Raw genomic sequence first — 23,011 nt, 5'->3', positions numbered from 1 at the left:
TGACTCAAGCAGCCACAACCCAGGGGACCCCTGTTCCCCCCCCCCAATGTTCACTAGTTAAACCTTTCCCAAAATTTAGACAAAGTGCCCAGAGGAAACTTAGGTCTAAAGTGGGGTCTTAACCTTTGTAAGAGAAAGGATTGCTCTGAGAATCTGAAGAAAGCTCTGAATTTTCTCAGTAGAAAAAATGCAAGATGCATATACAACATGCATACCTACAATTTCAAGGTATTTCCATGTCCTGCTCACACCAATTAAGAACCTTTGATTTAAGACAGCATGTAGCAAGCCCAAACCTGTATATTGACCTCTACAGTTAGTAAAAATTATCCTTGAAAACCCTTACATTTCCATGAAAGTATAGTATGCCTGGTTCATGTGCTCTCAAATCTCAGTAATATATAATACATAACAAAGAGCAAATATGTAAGATTTACTTTTACAGTATTTTTAATTACAGAAAAAAAAGAAGGGCATAAAGTTGCTGAACACCCAGGGTTGAATACGAGAAGGTTAAATGCACATATGAGGCAACTCCATTCCATAAATTTGACATGCAATGGCAACTCTGGAAAGAGCTGCTTGGTTGGGCTTCTGATGCCTGCAGTGCTAACCCTGGAGACAGGAAGTTTTGAATTGAGATTTATTTCCTCCCAGTAGCAACGGCATCCATCTTTACCTCTTCCCATCTTTTCTTATCTTTAAAATGCATATGTTTTTATTTTTTTTAAATAGGCAATATTCATGTAAAATTAAAAGTATCCAATAAGTCACCATGATTACTCATATGCCTTCTCTTTCAAATGTCTAAGTAATTTGTACTTTTATATTTCACTTGACAATCAACTTTTTAGACATGTACTTTGTGTAATCTAAATCTGAAGTTTAATTATTCTGACCTGGAGTTTTGTGATCTGTAAATTTACTACATCAAGTCAATAATTAGCTTTTCTTCTTAACGTCTTTTTCTTTTTCTTTTGTATGTGCTCTGCTGTCTCTCTCTCCTCGGCACTCCCTCTTGCAGTTGTGTAATGGGGGCTCAGTCACCGAGCTTGTCAAAGGTCTACTCAGGTGCGGCCAGCGGTTGGATGAAGCAATGATCTCATACATCTTATATGGGGCCCTCTTGGTAAGAATGTCCATCAAGCTGGGGATGACGTCAGAGGGGACAATTTGTAATCTATCGGGATCACCATTGCATATTAACAAGTGGAAATGGCCCTATAATATACAAGGTGCATAACAGCAAGGAGGTGTAACCAAATGTGGACTTTGATTGGATTTTTAATAGTAGGGTAAAAATTGTCTTAAATAACCATTCAAATTTACCCTTTCTCTTTCCTGTTGTTTGGTCGTGGTGGGATGCCATGCAGGGCCTTCAGCATTTGCACAATAACCGAATCATCCACCGTGATGTCAAGGGGAATAACATTCTTCTGACAACAGAAGGAGGAGTTAAGCTCGTTGACTTTGGTAATGACTGCTTGTCGTTTGTTTTCTTGATGTGTGCAGTTTAGCCCAAGGCGACAATTTATTGGAATCTCAGAAGACTGGGGCCTCTCTGCTATCCATAGGCTGAGGGACTTTTCCAGTCAAACACAGACTGGAGAGTGGGGGGGTTACCAGATGGATCACCCTAGGAGATGCTGTTTGTTAATCTGTTTTCAGCTTTAGAAGCAGTTTTATTAAAGATAGAAAATAAAAGTGTTTTAAAAGAAAAATTTGATAGAAAAACTTTTTGGTTTTCTGGGAAGAATTTTGCATCTCAGGGCGATTGTCTATAATTTACATTTCGTCATTTCTTCTTTTGCATATGAAAAGAGAAAGCAGTTTGGTCTTTCAAATGACTTTTTCTAGCCTCAGGCACACTTATTCCCAGTGAGCAGAAGGTAAAATAGTCCTTTGGGTCTGGGAGCTAACATCCCTCTAAATTGTGATTATTGCTGCTACATGTGAGGCTGGTTGAACTGGAAACATTAAGAGGAAATGGAAATGTGAGAGGAAATGCAGAGCAATATCACCTAAGGCCAGAGACCTATTAAAATCTCCTTGCAACACTCATGTATTGATAGTCACAAACCATCAAACCATTTGGTTTTCCTTTTTAAGTTTATTGAATGGTTTAATCTTCTAAATGTGTTCAACAACAGTTAGTACTTCAGTATGATTATTACAAATAATGAGAAAACATTTACAGAAGCACTTTTTAAAATGTTCTTTATCAAAGTCAACAAAGTAGGAGAAAAGATTGATGATTTTGAATATGCATTATATTTTTGTTAAGTAGGAATTCAGTGTTAAAATGTGAATGATTAGCTCAGAAGAAATTTCTCAAAAATAAATGGAGTTACTTTAGGTGTATTGATCTATTTACTAAAAGAACAACAAGCAAAGAAAAACAGCAAAGGGGCACTTTGTTTAAGTCTTATGCTCCTCTTTCTGAATAAGGAATGGTGTAACCTTATGGATGTCCTATGGATAACATCAGAGATGCATTTTACACATAATCCCAAGGGCAGTGAATGTATTGTGAGGGAAAGAGCCTAGAAGGATGAGGATGGGGATTAATGCTGATTTATCTGCTTACCAGTTTTGTGATTTGAAATGAGTCTCCTATCTTGCCAATAGAAGGTTCCTAAACTTCCAGTTGCTGGAAAAGGAATTTCTAGCAATTAAAAACAGAAAAGTTTAGTTTTTTCTTTAAAGCAAAATCACAGTAGAGAACTTGGCAAAATAACAAATTATCCATGGTCAATAGAGTTTAGAGAGCCCTCTTTTGATTTCTAATAAAGAGAATGCAAGCATCCAGTACAACAACCACCCACCCAGAGCAAGGCATGGGTCCTTGGCAAATCTGTGCCTGATTCAGGTTTTTAAGTTCTCATCACCAACAAGCATTAATGACAATGTTTGTCATTATGTTAAGGGCTGCATTAGATTTCTTTTATTTTTTAATTAAAGATTTTTTTATTTTTTATTTTTTTTTAAGCTTATTTATTTATTTTGAGAGAGAAAGAGAGAGAGCATGAGTCAGAGAGGGGCGGAGAGAGAGGGAGAGAGAGAGAATCCCAAGCAGACTCCATGCTGACAGGCTTGACCTCATGAACTGTGAGATCGTGACCTGAGCTGAAACCAAGAGTAGGATGCTTAACTAACTGAGCCACCCAGGCACCCCTACATTAGATTTCTGCTTGGTATAAAAGAATACCTTATATTTGTAAAATACTGTACAATTTATAAAATATTTCACATTTATTTTCATATTTGATCTTTAAGAAGAACCCTTATGGAAGCACCTCGGTAACTCAGTTGGTTAAGCGTCTGACTCTTGACTTCAGCTCAGGTCATGATCTCACGATTCATGAGTTTGAGCCCCACATTGGGCCCAGTACTGGCAGTGTGGAGCCTGCCGGGGATTCTGTCTCCTTGTCGCTGTCCCTCCCCTGCTTGCTCTCTGTCTTTCTGTCAAATAAAAACAAACTTTAAAAATTTATTTAAAAAAGAAGAAGGAGAAGAACCCTGGCATTAGGTGTGACAGGTATCATTATCTCCAGTTTGAGGATAAGAAAATTGAGGCTCAGAGTGAGGGAGTCTGTTTGAGGTCATACAATTAGGAAAAGGCATAATTGGGATGGAAAACAAGTCTTCTGACTACTAATCCAACACATCTGTGCTTCTACTTCACTCCCTTTTGTATAGAGAAGAGAGCTGTCTGAAGACTAAAATAGATAAAATACATTGGAATTACATTAAAATTCAGGTCCTCAGCACTGAGTCCTAGATAATAATATTATTAGTCAACTTTTTTTTCCATTTGACATGGTTGTCCTGCCAGGTTTCCAGGCTTCTAGGTAAGATAAGGGACTAAAAAGTTTTTATGTCTATACTGATACTCTATTATAGATAATACATGCCAGTTTTCTTCCTCTGTAAAAAGAAGCACCACTTTAAGAGAGAAATCACCTGGAATATTTTGGAAATGTAATAGGAAGATATTTTGGGTTTAGTTCTTGATATTTTCTTTTGATTCCAATTTTGCAGCACTATAGATAGGAACATTCATTAGGAAAACAAACTATTCTAGTGGTTTGGGTAGAGTGGTAAATGCTTCCACACGATGGTTGGCAAAGTACGGTGTCTCAGCTGAATCTGATCTGCCTCCTGTTGTATGACATGTGAGAGAAGAATGACTTATACATTTTTAAATGAGGGAAAAAAATGAAAAGAATATTTTATGACTTGTGAAAATTATATGCATCCATAAATAAATTTTTATGGCAACACAGCTGTACTTATTTGTTTCTGTGTTGTCTGTGGCTGCTTTTTGCTCTCCACAGGCAGGGTTGAGTAGTTCTGACGGAGACCATGTGGCTCGCAAAACCTATCGACTCTCTGACCATTTATGGAAAAAGTTTGCCAGCCTCTGGTCTAGCATCATCCTCTGCTCACTGATGAATTACGATACCCTTATCTTATAGGTGTCTCAGCTCAGCTCACCAGTACACGTCTACGGAGAAACACATCTGTTGGCACCCCGTTCTGGATGGCCCCTGAGGTAATCAGAAGGCACTTATTTGTGTTTGTTGAGTACCTTGATACTGTGCCTTTTTATGGGAAAGTCATATACTTCACAAAATTTTCAGAACTGTAAGTTCTGCTTTGGTCAGTGATAATGATGACACATAATCTCAAAAACGCAGGATTTAGTCACAGCTAACCCATAGGGTACCTTCATGCAATTAGAAAAAGGTATTCCCCCCAGAAGATGCAGCCCTTTCCAAGGGTCATGGCTTGGCAAGTTTACCCAGCCTTTGTGTAAATTAGAAAAAGTTGCCTTCCCTGGATAGATGCAGCCCCACAAACACATGGCTTATTGATAAAGAGAAAGATTTCAGCTCCAAATGGATTACAGCAGCATATACAGAAGAAGTCCTGGTTGTTTTTTGCTACCAGGTACATAGCAACTTCTCTTGTGTACTTTTTTGGCTCTCTAGCAAAACCTGGGATTTGATCCTAATTTGGTTCTGGCATCATCACAGAACCCTCTGTGAGATGATGCATGTAGAAGTTTGGGGAATTTTCCAACTAGATAAGGCATACCCTGAAATACTGATACAGCTTTGCTTGCCAGGTCAGCATTTAATTCCACCATACTGAGGCCTGTGCCCTGAGCCGGTCTCTGGGATTAAGCAAATGGGTGCTTTTAATAAGAGGACTCAGGCAGTCATCTCGTTAGAGGTCTTTCTATCTATTCTGTCCCCATGGCTGTCTTTCCTCTGTGTGACTGTACGGGAGGTCTCCTAACACAGTAATCAGTTCACATCAATATGCTCATAGTTTTTCAGTGGCTCGCCATTGTCTATGGTCCTCTCTTTCATACTTGGGTAATGGACAGGCTCATTTTAGAGAAAAAGAAAACGCCTGCAGATTCCAGGGTTTACTTAAATCTTAAATGTTTTTTAAGTAGGATTTAAAAAACATGAAACTAGATATAAACTCCTTACTGCTTATATTTATAGATGTATGAACCTAAAAGGAAAAAATGTGTTATTAAAAAACTACAAAGCCAATATCATTCAAATAAGTACCTTTAATTTAATGAGACAAATGACACTGTTTTGTGAAACTCAGTTGTCCTTTGCAGTGTAAGTATGTTTCAGAGTGTGACAGTACAAATTACTTTGAGTTATTTTGTCATACTTAGTACTGTACCATGTGGTGACCCACCACTTTACTCTATTTCAGCTAGGGTGATCTTTGTTCAAACGGCATCTCCTTTGGTCTCTAACTGGTACATGTCTCTTGGCTTATGCCAACTTAATAATAAACATAAATACAGGCACTGAAATTGTGAGGCAAATGGTCATCCATATTTGGAATATGTTTTTATCACTGTTCTCTGATTTTATTACTAATAAAGTCATCACTGCAGCAGAAACAAAAACATAAGAATTTTCATAGGGACCTTGTGAACCCTACTTTGAATAACACTGCAGGACAGAGTCAAAACTCCTTTGGATGGTAAACAAAGCCCTTCATATTCCAGCCCCTGTCTACCTGTCCAGTCTTATCTCAGGTTACTGTTCCCCAATTTACTTGTTCTTAAGCCTCAACAGTAGTGAACAGGTTCATCCCAAATCCATCTTGACCCTTCTACGCATTGCTATATCTTCTGGAGCAGGCCTCAGACCCCTGAAACATTCCTTCTCAGTCTTCAAGTCTCAGCTCAAATGCATCTCTATCCCCTAAGAAACCTTCCCTAATGCATGGCTGACACTGAGGCTCCTATCCCTAAGTTTCCACTGCAACCTTTTAGTCTCCATTAGTACACCGTGATCATCCCATTGTAATTGTTGGTAGGGTCTTAGGATGTCTAGCTCTCAGCATGGTGCTTGATACAGAGTAGGTGCTCATAAGCCTCTATTGGATGAATGAATCCATTGGTTAAAAAAAGCCAAAGGAGAAGATGAAATTGGAGGGTAGTTTGAGGAGGCTTTACAACTAGTATTAAAAAATTTCTCTGTAGATTTTGATTGATCTGTTATTGAAGGAAAGCATAACTGAGGCCACTCAACTCACATTTAGGGTGGCATAACACAGAAGATATTGTTCTTGTTCTAACAGCAAGCTGGTGTTCTTAGAATCACACAATGTGAATAAGAGAAGCCTGCCTTTGGCTTCATACGTTTCTTATGAGGTGTTTGTGGCTTCTCAGTTTTAGCCACGTTGAATAAAATATGTGGACTGTTTCTGTAAGGGGCAGTTTTGTGGTCTGTGGTGAGCTTCTATTGCCCAGATTGTCTGGAGCTGGTTGTGTTATCAGCAGGGAAAAGCCAGTGTCCCATCTTACCTGCTGTAGTGGTCAAGTTGAGGAGTACGCAGATTGCGGTGTGGAAACCTCGACAGTACCTTTCAGGAGCAAGTGCCCAATTGCTCGTGCATGCCTCAAAGACTCTCTCAGGATGTGTGCTGGTGCCCAGTATGCTCTGAGTTCTAGGCTGCACTTCTTGGGATTCAAGCCTGCACAATCCTCACATTTTTATTTTCTTATTTTTTTTTTGAAGTATATTTATTTTGATTGACAGAAAGAGTGAGCAGAGAAGGGCAGACAGAGAGGGAGAGAGAGAATCCTAAGCAGGCTCTGTACTGTCATTGCGGAGTGTGACGTGGAGCCTGGTCTCACGTGACATGGGGCTCAAAATCACAAATCATCAGATCATGACCTGAGCCAAAACCAAGAGTCGGAGGCTTAACCAACTGAGCCACCTAGGCAACCCCTATCACATTTTTTTTTTCTAAATGGAGAATTACTTTTTCCAACAAGGCTTCTTTTTGCTTCCTATTTCTCCCTAAATGTGTCCACAGGAACAGTCTTCCATTAGTCAGTTCAATTCCACAAACGTGTGCTCTCCCTGGTGAGCAAGGCTTTGGGTCAAGAGCAGTCCTTGGAAGTATAATCAGTAGTGGTTGAAATGAACATTGTCTTCAAGTGATGGCCTGCATAGCATATTGATCTTAATATACATTTACTTCTCTAGTGTGAATAAGTGGTGTTTAGATTAAATATGGCGGGGCGCCTGGGTGGCTCAGTCAGTTAAGCGTCCGACTTCAGCTCAGGTCACGATCTCGCGGTCCGTGAGTTCGAGCCCCGCGTCGGGCTCTGGGCTGATGGCTCGGAGCCTGGAGCCTGCTTCCGATTCTGTGTCTCCCTCTCTCTCTCTGCCCCTCCCCCGTTCATGCTCTGTCTCTCTCTGTCTCAAAAATAAATAAAACGTTAAAAAAAAATTTAGATTAAATATGGCAACAATGTATGCAATGCCAATACCAGGGGAATGAAATAATTGCAGGTGACCAGTGCTTTTATTTTGCAAATGCAGCTGAAAGATCCTTGATCCTGTTTAATTCTGAGAAATGGAACCGACTTATTCTTTTCCCAATTTTGTTTCCATTTTTATTTCACCAGCTTGAGTAACTTCAATATTTAATTCTAATAGGCTGTACTACAAACCAGGTAGCTAATGGAATGTGACCATACCACAACCAAATGTTGATGAGCAGTCCAAACGCATAGTTCACTGGGACAGCTCAAAGTTGTAGTGTGAACTGACTCTTATGTTGTCAACACTCTCCACTTATTTCCTCTCACTGTCTCATTTGGATACTACTAAAGTTGAAAAATACTGGGTAAAAGCGGTATCAACTCAGCCATATAGAATAAAAATTCTAGGGAGTGCTCTTAGGGTGATAGTACTTGGAAGCAATGCTCCTGGGGAAATACTGCCTAGCATAGTAAAAGGGTTAATCTGAAAGTCAAGATCAAAAAAATAAATCAATAAAAGTCAAGATCAGTACAATTTTTTATAAACTGAGTATATTGGTAACGTACTACGACCCAGGGAAGGCAAGAGGTAGGTGGTTGCAGAGTGTGTTGGTTCAGCAGCTCAGTAAAGCCATCAAAATCCAGGCTGTGACTGCTGCAAGCTGCATGGCTTCACTGTTGGGGACTGTCTTGGGGGCAGTCGTGGCAACATTGCCTGTGAGTATCTGAGGGACAGTAGTAGCTCCAGCATTCCAGTAGCCACCAATGAAAGTACCTTTGGTACAAATAGACACCCCCCTTTACTTCCATGAGGCTGATCATGTGGTCAGCCAAGAAGTTAAAGAGGGTTCTTCTCCTGTCCTGGAGTCAAAGACTGTCCACTCCATACTAGTTTTCTAGGACTGCCATAACAAAGTAGTACCAACTTGGCTTAAAACAACAGAAAATTATTATCTCCTCGTTCTGGAGGCTAGAAGTCCAAATCAGGGTGTCAGCAGGGCTGTGCTCCCTCTGAAGCCTCCAAGATCCTTTCTGGCTTCTTCTTAGCTTCTAGCAGTTTGCTGGCAATCTTTGGTATTCTTTGGCCTGTGGCTGCATAACTCTAATATCTGCCTTTGTAGTCACATGGCACTCTCTTTGTCTCTGCCTTAACATGGCCATCTTCTTATAAGGTCTCCAGTCATATTGTATTAGGGGCTCACCCTACTCCAGTATGACCTCATCTTAACTAATTACATCTGTAGCAACTATTTTCAAGTAAGTTTTCATTCTGAGGTTCTGAGGGTTAGCACTTTAAAATGTTTTTTTTGGAAACACAATTCAACCCATAACAGCCCTCCAAATACTTAGCACCCCTGCTTTGTAGTAATTCAAATTTCCAGGGGAATCAGTCAGTCATTTGGAACCTACAGGTCAGGTTTGCATGTTACAGGTATTAGCTTAGAGAGTTCAGCTTTGACTGTCTACACATGCACGCATGAGTGTGCACACACATACATACTGTTCTCTCTCAGCCTCAGGTGTTTAAGGCAAACATCGTTCTTACTGGATGTACTCAGCATAACATATTGCCTTCCCACATGGGGGCTTAATACCTTCAGAATTTTGTTCTGTCCTACCTGATCTCTGGCCAAGAATTTTATCTCCTGAGATGTTTGGCTCTGGTGACCTCCTTCAACCCCTCTGTATACGTTGAGCCTCTGGTCTCCCTGATTCTTACTTTAGCCTATATCTTAGACATGTATATTTTTTTAATGCAGTCTTCCCATTAGCTATGTTTATTGTCTCTTTTCTCCTCTACTGTCTCCTGACAGCCAATTTCTTATAATAAATAATATGCATAATAGTGTTGCACATTTGCATAGAACTTTCACAGATATATTTTTTTTAATGTTTATTTATTTTTGAGAGAGAGAGACAGAGTGTGAGTGGGGGAGGGCAGAGAGAGAGGGAGACACAGAATTCGAAGCAGGCTCCAGGCTCTGAGCTGTCAGCACAGAGCCTGACGCACAGCTCGAACTTGTGAACTTTGAGATCATGACCAGAGCTGAAGTCGGACGTCTAACTGACTGGGCCACCCAGGTGCCCCTACAAATATATTTTTTTAGTGCTCACACCTACCTGTGAGGATGCCAGTTAGGCATGATTATATTGCCTTTATATGTAAGAATCCAAGCCTCTGCCAGGCTGTGTTCCCAGGGACACTGAGTAGGTAGGTGAGTAACAGTGACCAGAATCTATCTGTATGTTTGACTCACTGAACTGGAACCCATGCCCATTGTCAGGATTGGTATTGCTCAGCTAGTGTTTGCATCATATACTTGCCTGGTAATATCCTGGGCTATAGCAAAAAGGGACACAAGCCTACTTTATGTTTATTTATGATGATGGTGGAGGGGGGTGGTTGGGGGAACTGATCCTCCGTCTTCCTTTCCCACCATCACACATAGCAAAGAATTAAACTGAATGTTGTAAATGACTGAAACTAAAGAAAAAGGACCAAAGTTGTCATTATTGTTTTTATGGGGGACATTTGTGGACTGTGTTAAAATTATGCCTTATAGTAACTGGTATGCATAGGTGTGGCGTGCTGATTAGGAAATTTTTGAAAGACTTCCATTCTGGATGGTAAGTGGTTGGCATCCAGGGCCCCTTGAGTGCTCCTCGGCCACCAGAGGTGCCTGTCTCTTTCCCTGGGAGCTCAGATCTCCTAATGGTCTAACACCTGCAGGTAATGTCTGGCAAGCAGGGGACCTCAAGGAAGAGCTCCAGCTGAATGTCAGACAGTTTGAATATTGTACCTGCTAAACATGCGTATGGTGGGAAGGAAACGTTCACTTGCTGAGGACCCATCAATGTATCAGGAACTAGGATAGGGATATTTAACACATTATTTTATTTGATTCTATATTAGACATTATTTTCTCCATTTTACCACTGAGGAAAGTGAGGCTCAAAGAAGTGTATAGGAGATGTCAGGCCCAAATTCACATACCTAGTAAGTAGAGGAATGGTTTGGCTTTTCTGAGAGCATGGGCAGGCAAGTCCCATTTGACAGATGAGGAAACTAAGGCAGGGAGAGGCTATTCTCTGTGATAGTTCAGATAGTTCAGTCTTGGTTCTAGAATTCAGGTTTCCTAGCCCACCAGCCTTGTACTATTTCACTTTAATGCATTCACACAGAGTGTTCAGTGTGGAAAATGTGTGCTGAGACAGCTCAAACAACAAAGACCTGCAGAGATAGAGCGGAAGAATACTCTGGAGTGTGAGACACATCATTTTAAAAGACATACGTGAAGGACCTATCACCTGTAATTTGTAGTTGACTACACTTTGTAGTCCTACCAGTGAGAGAAGCAACCCATATATTAAGGATTCAGTTTACTTGGCATCTTACTAAAACCGCTAAAGGTCTGTTTCTGTATCAGAAAGCAGACTTGTGGATAAAGGAAACATTTGCTTCTTTTTTAGAAAAAAAATTTTTTTTTTTTTGTTTTTACTTCCATCTGCTCATTGTTGCAAACAAGAGCTAATCAGCTGAGCAGAGAAACAGATGTGCTGTGACGGCTCCAAAACTGGGTCTTTTTCTCTGCTTGGAAAAGGGTCGTTGGCAGGGGACGGTTGCCATAACGACAAGCTTACACCAATGCAGAAATATCACAGGCTTTTTGCAACCACTCTTGCCTTCATTAATTATGCCTTTCCTAGCTAAATGATACGATAATGCTATTTCCTTTGGCATGCCAAGACGAGAGATGACAAATGAGATATTTTGTGTCGAAGGGCTCAGAAAGCCATAAAACACTATAGAACTAAAATGTTATTATTGTCGTTATTATCATTTTTTTGTTCCCTAAGCTCTAGCTAATGGGTTTGGTCCCCAGATAAGTGTTAGCATTTATTGAGTGCTTACTAGTCACCAGGTACTAAGTGCATTATTTTTTATTTTTTTAAGGAAATGATTTATTTTTTTTTTTGACGTATAGTTGACACACAATGTTATATTAATTTTAGGAGTACAATATAGTGATTCAACAACTCTATATGTTATGCTATGCTCACCACAGTCACTATGCTACCATCTGTCACCATACAATGCTATTAAAATACCATTGACTATATTCTCTATGCTATACCTTTCATTCCAATGACTTATTCATTCTATAGCTGGAACCTGTACCTCCCATTCCCCTTCACCCATTTTGCTCATTGCCCTATCCCTCTCCTCTCTGGCAACCACCAGTTTGTTGTTTGTATTTATGGCTTTGTGTATGCTTTGTTCTTTTGTATTTTTTTTTAAGTTTATTTATTTTGAGAGACAGTAGGTGAAGGGCAGAGAGAGGGAGGGAGAGAATCCCAAGCAGGCTCTGTGCTGTGCTAAACCAACTGAGCCACCCAGGTGCCCTTGTTCTTTTGTATTTTAGATTCCACCTGTAACTGAAATCATATGGTATTTGCCTTTATTTGTCTGACTTATTTCATTTAGCATAATACCCTCTGGGTCCGTTCATGTTGTCACAAATGGCAAGAGCTCATTCTTTTCTATGGCCATGTAATACTCCATTGTCTGTAAATACCACATCTTCTTTATCCATTCATCTATAGATAGACTTTTAGGTTGCTTCATATCTTGGCTGTTGTAAATAATGCTGCAATAAACATAAGAGTGTAGATATCTTTTGTTACTAAGTGCTTTATATGAATTAGTTCATTTATAATCCTCACAACAACTCCATAAAGTACGTGCTATTACCATGCAATGTTTTAGATGAAATAAATGAGTTACAGAAAGTACTATTCTTGTTCTTGAGCAGGGTATTATGTGATACCACCAGGACCTGAACCCAGCTATTTAGCTCCAGAATTATTCCTCTTAACCACTATACTAGAGCAAACTGTTTAATTGTGACCACCAGCATACCAGATAAGATATAAATCTTTTCAATTTTAAATTATTTATATAAGAATTATAATTATCCTTTCTAATATGTTGAGAAAAATGTAATATTTCAACATGACACTAGAAGCCAATATGCTTAATGCCCTAGGGAAGGATCTGGGGAAAAAAATGACAAAGTTCTTCAGAACAGAATTTAGAATATTTGGATTTTACGTTTATGTCTGCCACTCATTTTAAAAAACTGTGGTTCAGTTATTTTAATATGGCTTCAGTTTGGGTAAAAAAGTTAAGAGCACAAATTTTGGAGTCACATAGACCTGGGAGCAAATGATAGATACCTACTTACCTCCAGCAAGTTACTATTTATGATTAGTAAGATGGGAAGTTAAAAAAGGTAAAATGAGAAAGGGAAAAGAAAACAGTTTCAAAGGACAAAATTAAATGATGTACTGAACATGTTTTGTGCAGTTCCTGGCATGTTAAGTGCTTTAAAAAATGATGGCACATACTGCCTGAACACCACTCCTCCCTAAACTTGATCTCATCTGTAAGAAGAAAGGATTGTCTTGGGTAGTTTCTGCTTCCAGGTCTCTTCTGTTTTTCAGAGAACATTTACATTTTACAGAGGGAAAGGTGTCTTCTAGCTCACATGTTCCATGGCTCTGGTGTTCCTCTGATAATGAAGATATGATCTCTCTCAGTAAGGGTGAAGTGATGAAAAAAGGCCATTTTTACTGGACTCGGTTTTAAATGGCTGGGGATTATTGGGATCCCATGTGCCAGTCACATCACTGTAAGAAATGCAGGCCTTGGTTGGTCAGGAGTTTCAACTGAGGTGTTTAGAACCCAGATCACTGGCCGGTAGACCTGTGTGTCTTCCCCCAAAACATTCATTCCAGAGATTCTGTAGCCTTGTCTTCCCTGATTCCCTTCAGACTCCCATGTCAGCTTCTAAGAAACAGAGGGATTCCCTTCCTTCTTGTTCTGGGCTGACCCTGCCTGTATTCCCACAGTGGTTCTACCTTAAAGAACCCTGAAGCACAGCCTAGATACTTGGGGCTCTGGGGAGTGAAGGGCCCAGGGCAAGGGTGAAATGACTGAGTGCGGCCCTGGCCTTAACCTCAGTTCCACCAATAGATACCCTCTCAGCTGGAGCTCTGTGGGGAAGTTGAGTCATGTGTCATATGTCAGTGCAGAGGTGGGGGGCTGGTCCTGGAGGTGGTGGTGACATATCATCTCCTTCCTCCTGGAGGGTCTAAATATAGGACTCCTTCTGAGAGCTTCAGCTTCCAGACGTGCAGAAGCATGTGAGGCCCAGAGCAGAGGCCTCATATCCCCTCCACCCCACCTTCCCCTGCTCAGTACTGAGCAAGAAACATCAAAATATTGGCCTCTGTGAACATTTGGAGCTCTGCAGGCTGTCCTACCCCTTTCTGGTGAGGTGAGAAGGCTCAAACTGTTCTCATATGGGGCAGAAGTGTTTGCTGAAGGAATGTCACAGCCGGCCTCAGCTCTTCCTGAGCTCCGAGTCCCAAATTACCTGGTGGCTACCCTCCTATCAATGCCTCCACTGCCCTGCCCAGGGCCCAGGGGCTCAGCCCCATGAAGGGGAATTCATGCCTAGGCCAAACTCTGCATTTTGTCTTTTGCCTGATGGTCACTGAGCTGTCAGAAGGAAGAAAAGGCAGGCTGGTCCCATTCAGCATTAGGATTGGGATCCTAGAGGAGCCTTGGGGTAGGGCGAGGAAGGATCAGGTGGAGGGTGGGAAGACTAGTATTTGTGGTGCTCTGTTATGTCCCAGGTTTTTTCCACCCTGTCTATAGTTTTAGAAAGTTAAAGGAAATCACTCTCTGGTAGGAATGTTTGACATTCCCAAGGGCATCTTGGTTTGCATGGTGATATCAGCCTGTGAGATAACAAAATCCAGAGACTACTTGCAAATAAAGAGATATGCCTTTATGAATGTTAGAGCATTCAGATATTCTGTTCGATTTGCTTCAAATCAAATAAAATTTGTGGGCTCATGCTTCAGTTCTATTACTTACTAGCTGTGTGACTTTGGGCAAGTTTCTTCACCTTTCTCAATCTGTTTCCTCACTGACCTAACAAGCAGTACAATGAACTGAATTGTAGAACTGCTGCTCTTTATTTCCTTAACTGTACTGTGGCAGAAATGGAGCACTAGCTGGCAAAGGAAAGGGGCAGCAAGGAAGCAAGAGGTGGCAGTAAATCTACCTGTGTGAGTGGGAGGTGTGCTTACACGTTCACAGTATGGAAGTTACTGTGGCTATGGCTATCTGAAATGGCTTTGGCAATGACCCAGTGTTCTCTGTTTAGTAAGAATTCTCAGGAGATGCCTCAGTCGGGAAGTTAGTGGGGGAACCATGGAGCTTGCTCCTGGTGTGGCCACAAACCAGCTGTGTAACAGTAGGTCTCCCTACTCTGGGACCTCAGTTTCCAAGGCGGCTGAATGAATCCTAAGATCCCTTCTAAGCACCCATCCATCCAGCAGGGGAAGCTGCTGGAACAAAGGAGGGCAGTGGGGTTATCCTGGGTTTCCAAGCAAATGTGCTCCTTTAGAGCATTTTTTCTTTTTTTAAATAAACAACAGACATTTATTTCTCACAGTTCTAGAGGCTGGAAGTCCAAGATCAGCATGTCAACATATTCAGTATCTGGTAGGGCCTGCTAGCCTCCTGGTTTATAGATGCCATCTTCTTGCTGTGTCCTCACATGGATTCAGAACCTTTTGAGTACTGAAGACACATACAGAAATTGGGGCACACTGATTTATCTTTCATAAAGGAGTTCAGTGAACATCGGTCCTGAGTTTGAATATGGGGCTTATCACATAATTAGGAATAAGTGACACATTTCTGGGGTTTTGGTGAATTAAATTTCTTTTTTTTAACATTTATTTATTTTTGAGAGACAGAGACAGAGCGTGAGTGGGGGAGGGGCAGAGAGAGAGGGAGACACAGAATCTGAAGCAGGTTCCAGGCTCCGAGCTGTCAGCACAGAGCGCGATGCGGGACTCGAACTCACGAAACGTGAGATCATGACCTGAGCCGAAGTCAGATGCTTAACCGACTGAGCCACCCAGGCACCCCTTGGTTTTGGGCAATTTAAATGCAAAAATTGTTGTGTGCTGGCATAAAACCCAGAACCAGTCCCCCTCTATCCTCTACTACGATGGTGGGAAGTTAGTGTTGTACAGGCATTAATTTGAACCTTGTTTTATTTCTCTAAAGGTATAAGCTGAATTTAATAATCCTGAGCAAAGTCTTGTAGAACATCATATTTTAATTAAAGACCTTCCTGAATTTTGTAAGGACAGTATAATTTAACTTATTTTTGGCAATTTCTCAGTGTACAAAATATAGATTTAATGCTAGCTTTGAGTTTTATAAAAGAACCAAAAAAAAAAAAAAAAAAAAAAAAAGCAGCAACCTCATCAATTTCAATTCTTCTAGTCCACCTCCTTTTTGGAAAAAAAATTTAAGCAAATCTCAAATATATCCTCCATTGAAGTTATATTTCATCCAAGGGAAGAGACTTCATTTGTTTATTTAGTATCTCAGCTTGTAACACTTTAAGATTTTTATATGTAAAGCTGATGAATAATATTTGCCACTGGAATATTTATAACTGAAATTTCTAATTCCAGATAAGTTCTATTTTAGAAATCTTTAAGATCAACAAGTATCAATTATGCTGCATAAATAACATAAGCAAAATTAGGAAACCTATTTGCCTTCCTCCCTCTCAGCCCATCTTATTTGCCAGTGTGTTGACTGCATTTCTGGGCTCAAGGTCAGCCAAGGATTAATAGCTTTAGGTCTGTTTGCCTTGCCGATTTCAAAGCTGAATTTAGCTCTTGAAATAACAACATTTTGCCTGTGTACTTGAGTGAAATTTTAATATAGAGCTTTGGTTATAATTGTAGATTACACAGTCAGTTCTAGTAAGATGAGAAATTAGAACAAGTAAGGTGAACCTAACTGCATTTTTGGTGACATTTTAAAATATTAGTGGGAAAATGAGATCGTCTGAATAGGATCTATTTTTTTAAGTTTGGTAAGTTATTTTTTATAAGAGTGTAAAATATTTTTTCCTTATGTTAGATGGTGCTTCTATAATATTATTTACTTAAGAGTATTGGTTAAAATCACATTATTGAAAGAGATTTCAGCCCAGCAGCTATTTGATATATAATTTGATACATGGTATAAGTTAAATATCTTGTTGGAAACATCTAGGTTTTCTGAATGCAGGAGCTCATGTGTTACTGTCTTTTATCCCCTTTACATCTAATCTAATACAGGTGTTCTTTTCAGATAATGAGTTCCTTGAGATGAGGAGAGACTGTTCCCTCAGGTTCTAAAGCCCAAGTCTTTTTGTAGGAGATAGAAAGTGGATCTCACTCCTATCTTCAAAGCTTTATCAGCAAGTCCTAGTTTTGGCCTAGGCTGAAATGAAACTCTAATCATGGGGCATTTCATGGGATTGTGATGGCCTGAGAAAGTGAGAGTAGTACCCCCAGCCTCATGGTTACAATAGAAAGGGATATTGTTGGGAAAGGAATTTAACTCTTCTTGTATTAGTCTCACAGGAACCTAGTGTTCTGACCAAGACACTCCTTTAACGTGCCAACTTGTTGATGAAGAATCTCAATAGCCAGCAAATACTCTGAAAGAAAGGCTCCCTTGAAAATTGAAGCAAACTTTGCAGTACTTATTCACATTTTCAAGACAAAAAAAAACCAGACAATATTTGCTCTTTTTTGTTATAGAAATAATTCATGCTCCCTCTAGGCATTTTAGAGACTGCAAAAAAGTTTTAAAGAAGTAAATAAAATAGATGTTATGCATGCATCATTGACCCCGTGATATCTACAACTAACATTATGATGCCATAGAAAACGGTGGGTAACCAGCATTTTCATAAGCAGTACTTCAGACAAGGCCCAGAGAAAGGGGTTGCTTGGTTTGTATGGGAAGAAGAGGTGCAGGGAGATTAGGTAATTTGCTAAAGTAACCTAGTGAGGGGATGGCGAACCACAATGAAGATGCCTGGCTCTGGGATTTTCTTTGACCAACCAGGAGTACAAACCTTTCCCACAATCCAGGTGCTACTGACAGTTGTTTTTTCTGTCATTCCCCTGGTAACTGAAGAAAGGGTCAGCCATCCTCAATGGAAATCAACCAACTCTATGCCTAAGGGTGGACAAGGAGATGATATTTGTCAAAGCAGTTGTGTTATCAAGTGGTGGGTACAGTTTTACCCCATAAACTCCTTCAGGAGAGTGGAGGAGGTGCTCCCTCTGTGGGGTGGGAGGAGTGACAGGCAGATTTAGAGAGTTTGGAACTTTGGAACTCGTTAGCCTGAAGAAGGCTAAAGAATACTGCCCTAACAAAGAGGGTTGACTTGCAGCCTTTGCTCCAAAGACCAGTGGAACTAAACTCTTAGTGAAAACTTATTTCTAGTTCTTGTGCCCTTCCAGAAAGAAAAGTTTTTAGCAGCCAAGGTGGTAATGACCCACATTTGGGAGACTCAAGCCCACCTCTGGCTAAAGTAGCTATGGCCACTGGGCACTGTGGCTTCTAATGCATAGATATTGTTAGTAATCCAAACATTAGTGCTTTTCCTCTTCCTAAAATAAGCAGCAGTGTGGCTAAGTGTACCAGAAGAGCTGTAAGTTTGCATTTCAAGGTAGGAAACTGGACATGCTCCATTAACCAGCATCCAAACAATTGCTCTGTCACTGAAGCTCATCTTCCCTAACATAGGCATTATCACAGCAACCAGCATCTTTTCGTAGACCTTAAGACCTTTTACAAAATATTGGCAATAAAATCTCCTGACAAAAAAATTCCAGCCTTCTGGTTCACACCCCAGAATAATCTGTTCACTCTAGCTAATTTGCATGGAGAGGTTAGCCTGTTTGTTTGAAAATAGTCCCAGAATCACTTACTTGGAAATTGTAAAGCCATAGAGTATGAGAGCAGGAGGGATAGCAGAGATCATTCATTAACACCTTGCCACTTTGTAGAAAGTGAGAGCCCTATAACTAAGGACACTCAGCTCAGAGTTTTCAAGGGACTTGCTCAAAGGCACTCAGCTGTATTTATAATAATGGAGTAATGAAGTAAATAATGGAATTCAGACTTTTATTTTATTTTTAAAATTTTTAAATTTTTTAATTTTTTAATGTTTATTTTTGAGAGAGAGAGAGAGAGAGAGAGAGAGAGAGCGAGAGCGTGTGTGCGTGTGCATGCTAGTGGGGAACGGGCAGAGAGAGAGGGAGACAGAATCCAAAGCAGGTTCCAGGCTCTGAGCTGTCATCACAGAGCCTGACGTGGGGCTCGAACTCAAGGACCACAAGATCATGACCTGAGCCAGAGTAGGATACTTAACCGAATGAGCCATCCAGGTGCTCCAAGAGTTGAGATTTTCTAATTCCAATCTGAAGATTTTCAGCATAGCTTCTCTGAAGAGTGCCACAAATTGATGTGGACAGGGAGGGAAGAAAGATAAGGATTATAATCCTCACCCTGGGTTACTTCTGTTTACTTCAAGGGTCGCTTTGATGAGATCATCAAGTCTCTGGCCCCTTTAAAACAGAAAAAAATGATGCGGTTAATGGTAGATTAACACCAAGTGGATAAAACTATTCATTAAAATCAGAAACAGTATAAACACTCACTGATATGTCAGAGAATTGAAGATTGTTAAAAGTGGCTATGCAGAAGTATGTAGGGATTTATATGCCACTGAAACTCATTGAGACTCAGATAATATTTTAATCTTGGAGTGATTATGCCACTAGCAATTACTGTGCTAGGACTCTGTCTCCATTTTGATTCATTTAATGCTATGTTCTTAGCCTTTACTGGGTACACTAAGCATTTTGTAACAGTCCATACATATGTCTCATGGAACATTCCAGAAGACATATTCTCTTCATATCAACCTCCAACATGCTGTGGGACTTTAAAATCAACTTTGGAGAATCTATACTTTGTAAAATTGACATTTATTAGCAGGTTTTCTATTCACAACACTGGATTAAGATAAATACACGTATTTGTTCATGATAAACAACCTGGTATCTGCTTCTGGTACTTAGAACTGTATATTAAAACCACAAATTGTGACTAGTTTGTTGGCAACTAACAATAGAGAGATTAAAATCTATTCAGTTCTGAAATGTAAGATATATTTACTGCATTATACAACTTCAGGTAGTCACTGAAAACTTGTATTTTATTGTTACCCTTTAGTATATTGTGCTTCTGATCTTAATAGAATTTTGTTTTCTTATTGCATTTACATGTGAAAAGAAAGTGAGTTCCAAAGAGCACAAGATATTTTTCTGCATCTGGTGAGGGGTAGAACTCAGACCCAGTTTGAACTTGTTATACTGCCTGCCAAACTGACTTCTCTTCTTGACATCCCTGATGGCACCATCATTCTCCTGATCACCCAGGATCAAAATGTCAGTCTTCCTGGGTGTGTCCCTTTTCCTAACCACCCATATTAAATCTCTGTGCATATTAAGTCATTAAGGTCTTTCCCCGAGCTCTCTCTTAACGATTATTCTATCTTCCCTCTTCCCTATTCCCTATCAACATCACTAATACTGCTATGATTGAAGCAAAGGCTCCAGGTAAAGGAGCATATACACTTGCCTTGGTGGGTCTCCTCCTTGGGCTGGCTGAGGTGAGTTGGAGAGGTATGAAAGAATGAGGTGTTTGGGGTCCTGGCCTGAGTCAATGCCATCTCACCCTGTCTCTCTCCGTCCCTTTAATATGACTTACAGAACCTGGGAAACTTGGTCTGACCACCATATACTTATTTGCCATTGCCACTGTCCTTGGTGGAGGCTGGAACATCTGATTCAGAGTGCTCTTTGAAAGGTTGCCTCCTCCTCCTGGCAAGGAAACCAAAGACCAATGGGACATCTAAGCATTCTTTTAAATTTTTTTTTTTTTTCAACGTTTTTTATTTATTTATTTTTGGGACAGAGAGAGACAGAGCATGAACGGGGGAGGGGCAGAGAGAGAGGGAGACACAGAATCGGAAACAGGCTCCAGGCTCTGAACCATCAGCCCAGAGCCTGACGCGGGGCTCGAACTCACAGACTGCGAGATCGTGACCTGGCTGAAGTCGGACGCTTTTCTTTTCTTTTTTTTTTTTTTTTTAATTTTTTTTCAACGTTTTTTATTTATTTAACATCTAAGCATTCTTAATTCAGCTTTATTTTACCTAGAAACAAGGAGAATGCTATGCTAAGGAGAATGAGATTACTTCTCCTTAAGAAATAGTTGTAGATTTTGGTGTTGGATAGATAAGGAATCCAGATCCAGGATGTGTTGACCTTAGTTGAGATGCATCCTCTTAGAGTGCACCTGTAAATCCCATCACACATGTGGCCCATATAAGGGTCTTTCACTCCTCTGAAGGACTGGTCCTGAAAAAGAGATTCCTTCTGAGAAGATGGAGTTGAGGTGGCAAAAGTCTCAAGAAACCTGGTTAATTTATTCACAATATGAGTACAGAAGCTGATAATTCAACCATTCTTTGAACATAAACTTTATTATGTAGCACATTTATCATATTATAATGATTTGTTTGCTGGTCTCTTCTCTATGTTCAAATTCTGGCCCTGACAATGACTCACTGTGGGCCATGGATAAGCTATTTAACTATGCTGTGCCTCAGTTTCTACACCTGTGCTAGGTGATGATAGCACCTACCTCACAGAATGATGATGAGGATTCAATTCAGTGTGAATTTAGCTTTCTCTCCCTGGGGCCTAGTACCATGACTGGCTCGTGGGCACTCTGTAATTATTTGTGAATTATTTTAGTAGCAAAATTTTCTGTAAACTTCTTTGGAAGGCTGAGCTTAAAGAATTTGTCACATTACTTACTGAGTTTTGGGAAGAGGATTTGGCCAAAAGATACTTTTCAATCAGATGGAACTGAAGATAATGTCTGTCTGCAAAGAGAAATTGAAACCAGATGAATGTTTTGAATATTTTACGACTGCATTTGAGAAACGTTAGGATGTCTCCATTCCCACATTTGGATGGGTTCTTGGAACTACCTTTTGTGTCTCATCCAAGATGGCTAGAAGTTGATTTGAATTTCCTCCAACTTCATTTGAAGCTGTGCTCAAGCTCCAACATATTTGAAGATGTGGAGTTTGGGCACTAGACACTTTTTGCTGTCTTGCTTCCCCTGGCATGATCTCCCTCTAATATCCCAAGCATTTGGAGCCCATATCCTTCACTGGACATACTAGTACACATTGTCTTAGGCCATTTAGAGTTGCCATGGTTTGTCATTTGATTATTATAGGTTCACTTTAAATCTTAATTGACTGTAACTTTTGTTGGGGAAGGACAGAGTCTTATTTTTCTTTCCTTCACACGAACATGTAAGAATGGTGAGCTATTTGCTCTGATTGATAGGTTTAAAATTATGTTTGTCCCACATGTTTAGAGATGTCATTTCTGAAAGGAAAGGTGTTTGAATAGCCTTCTCTGGAGATCTTTAAAAATAGTGATACTTCGGGGCGCCTGGGTGGCGCAGTCGGTTAAGCGTCCGACTTCAGCCAGGTCACGATCTCACGGTCCGTGAGTTCGAGCCCCGCGTCAGGCTCTGGGCTGATGGCTCAGAGCCTGGAGCCTGTTTCCGATTCTGTGTCTCCCTCTCTCTCTGTCCCTCCCCCGTTCATGCTCTGTCTCTCTCTGTCCCAAAAATAAATAAACGTTGAAAAAAAAAAAAAAAAATTAAAAAAAAAAAAAATAGTGATACTTCTCACCTGATTGGGGTGTTGAAAGTGAGGTCTTGTGGGGCAATGAAATGGCTTCTGGTCCTGAAGTTGGAATTATTTTAACTTTAGTTTGAATGCACATTTGAAAATAATGTGTAAAAAGTATGGCAGGATATTCTGTGGCAGGTAGTCTATCAGATGGGGCTGGGATCAGGCCAGGGCTGCAGGTACATGGAAAAACGTTCTTCAGTTCAGAAACCAGAAGAGAGGGTAGAGGGCAATTATAGGAGCAAAAGCATCAGGTCTCAGGCAAGACAATAGGCACGTTTGGCCTTGTAAGTCCAATTAAGTGGGTCTGAGCAGTGTGTTAATTTTCTGTCATTGCCATAGTAATATTGCACGTGTGAGGCTTAAAACAACACACGTTTATTCTCCAGGTCATTAGTCAGGTACAAGACCTACCTGGCTAAAATGAACTTCTCCATCTGGATTCTCACAGGCATCTCAG

The 23,011-nt window shown here is 40.3% G+C and overlaps 1 protein-coding gene across 2 annotated transcripts in view; it reads left to right on the top strand.

Annotated features, from left to right (window-relative positions):
* The window catches only part of LOC144612662 (myosin-IIIb-like), a 250,549-nt gene that overhangs the window by 97,679 nt on the left and 129,859 nt on the right, over positions 1-23,011 (top strand). For both annotated transcript variants that reach the window (XM_078451161.2, XM_060621589.3), the window contains exons 6-8: positions 1,025-1,129; positions 1,374-1,473; positions 4,479-4,555. In XM_078451161.2, coding sequence (XP_078307287.1) covers positions 1,025-1,129; positions 1,374-1,473; positions 4,479-4,555 — 282 coding nt within the window. The remainder of the gene's footprint in view (positions 1-1,024; positions 1,130-1,373; positions 1,474-4,478; positions 4,556-23,011) is intronic.

The sequence above is a fragment of the Panthera onca genome, chromosome C1, assembly GCF_046562875.1.
Source record: "Panthera onca isolate mPanOnc1 chromosome C1, mPanOnc1 haplotype 2, whole genome shotgun sequence".
Taxonomy (NCBI): domain Eukaryota; kingdom Metazoa; phylum Chordata; class Mammalia; order Carnivora; family Felidae; genus Panthera; species Panthera onca.
This window is presented reverse-complemented; position numbering and strand designations above follow the sequence as displayed.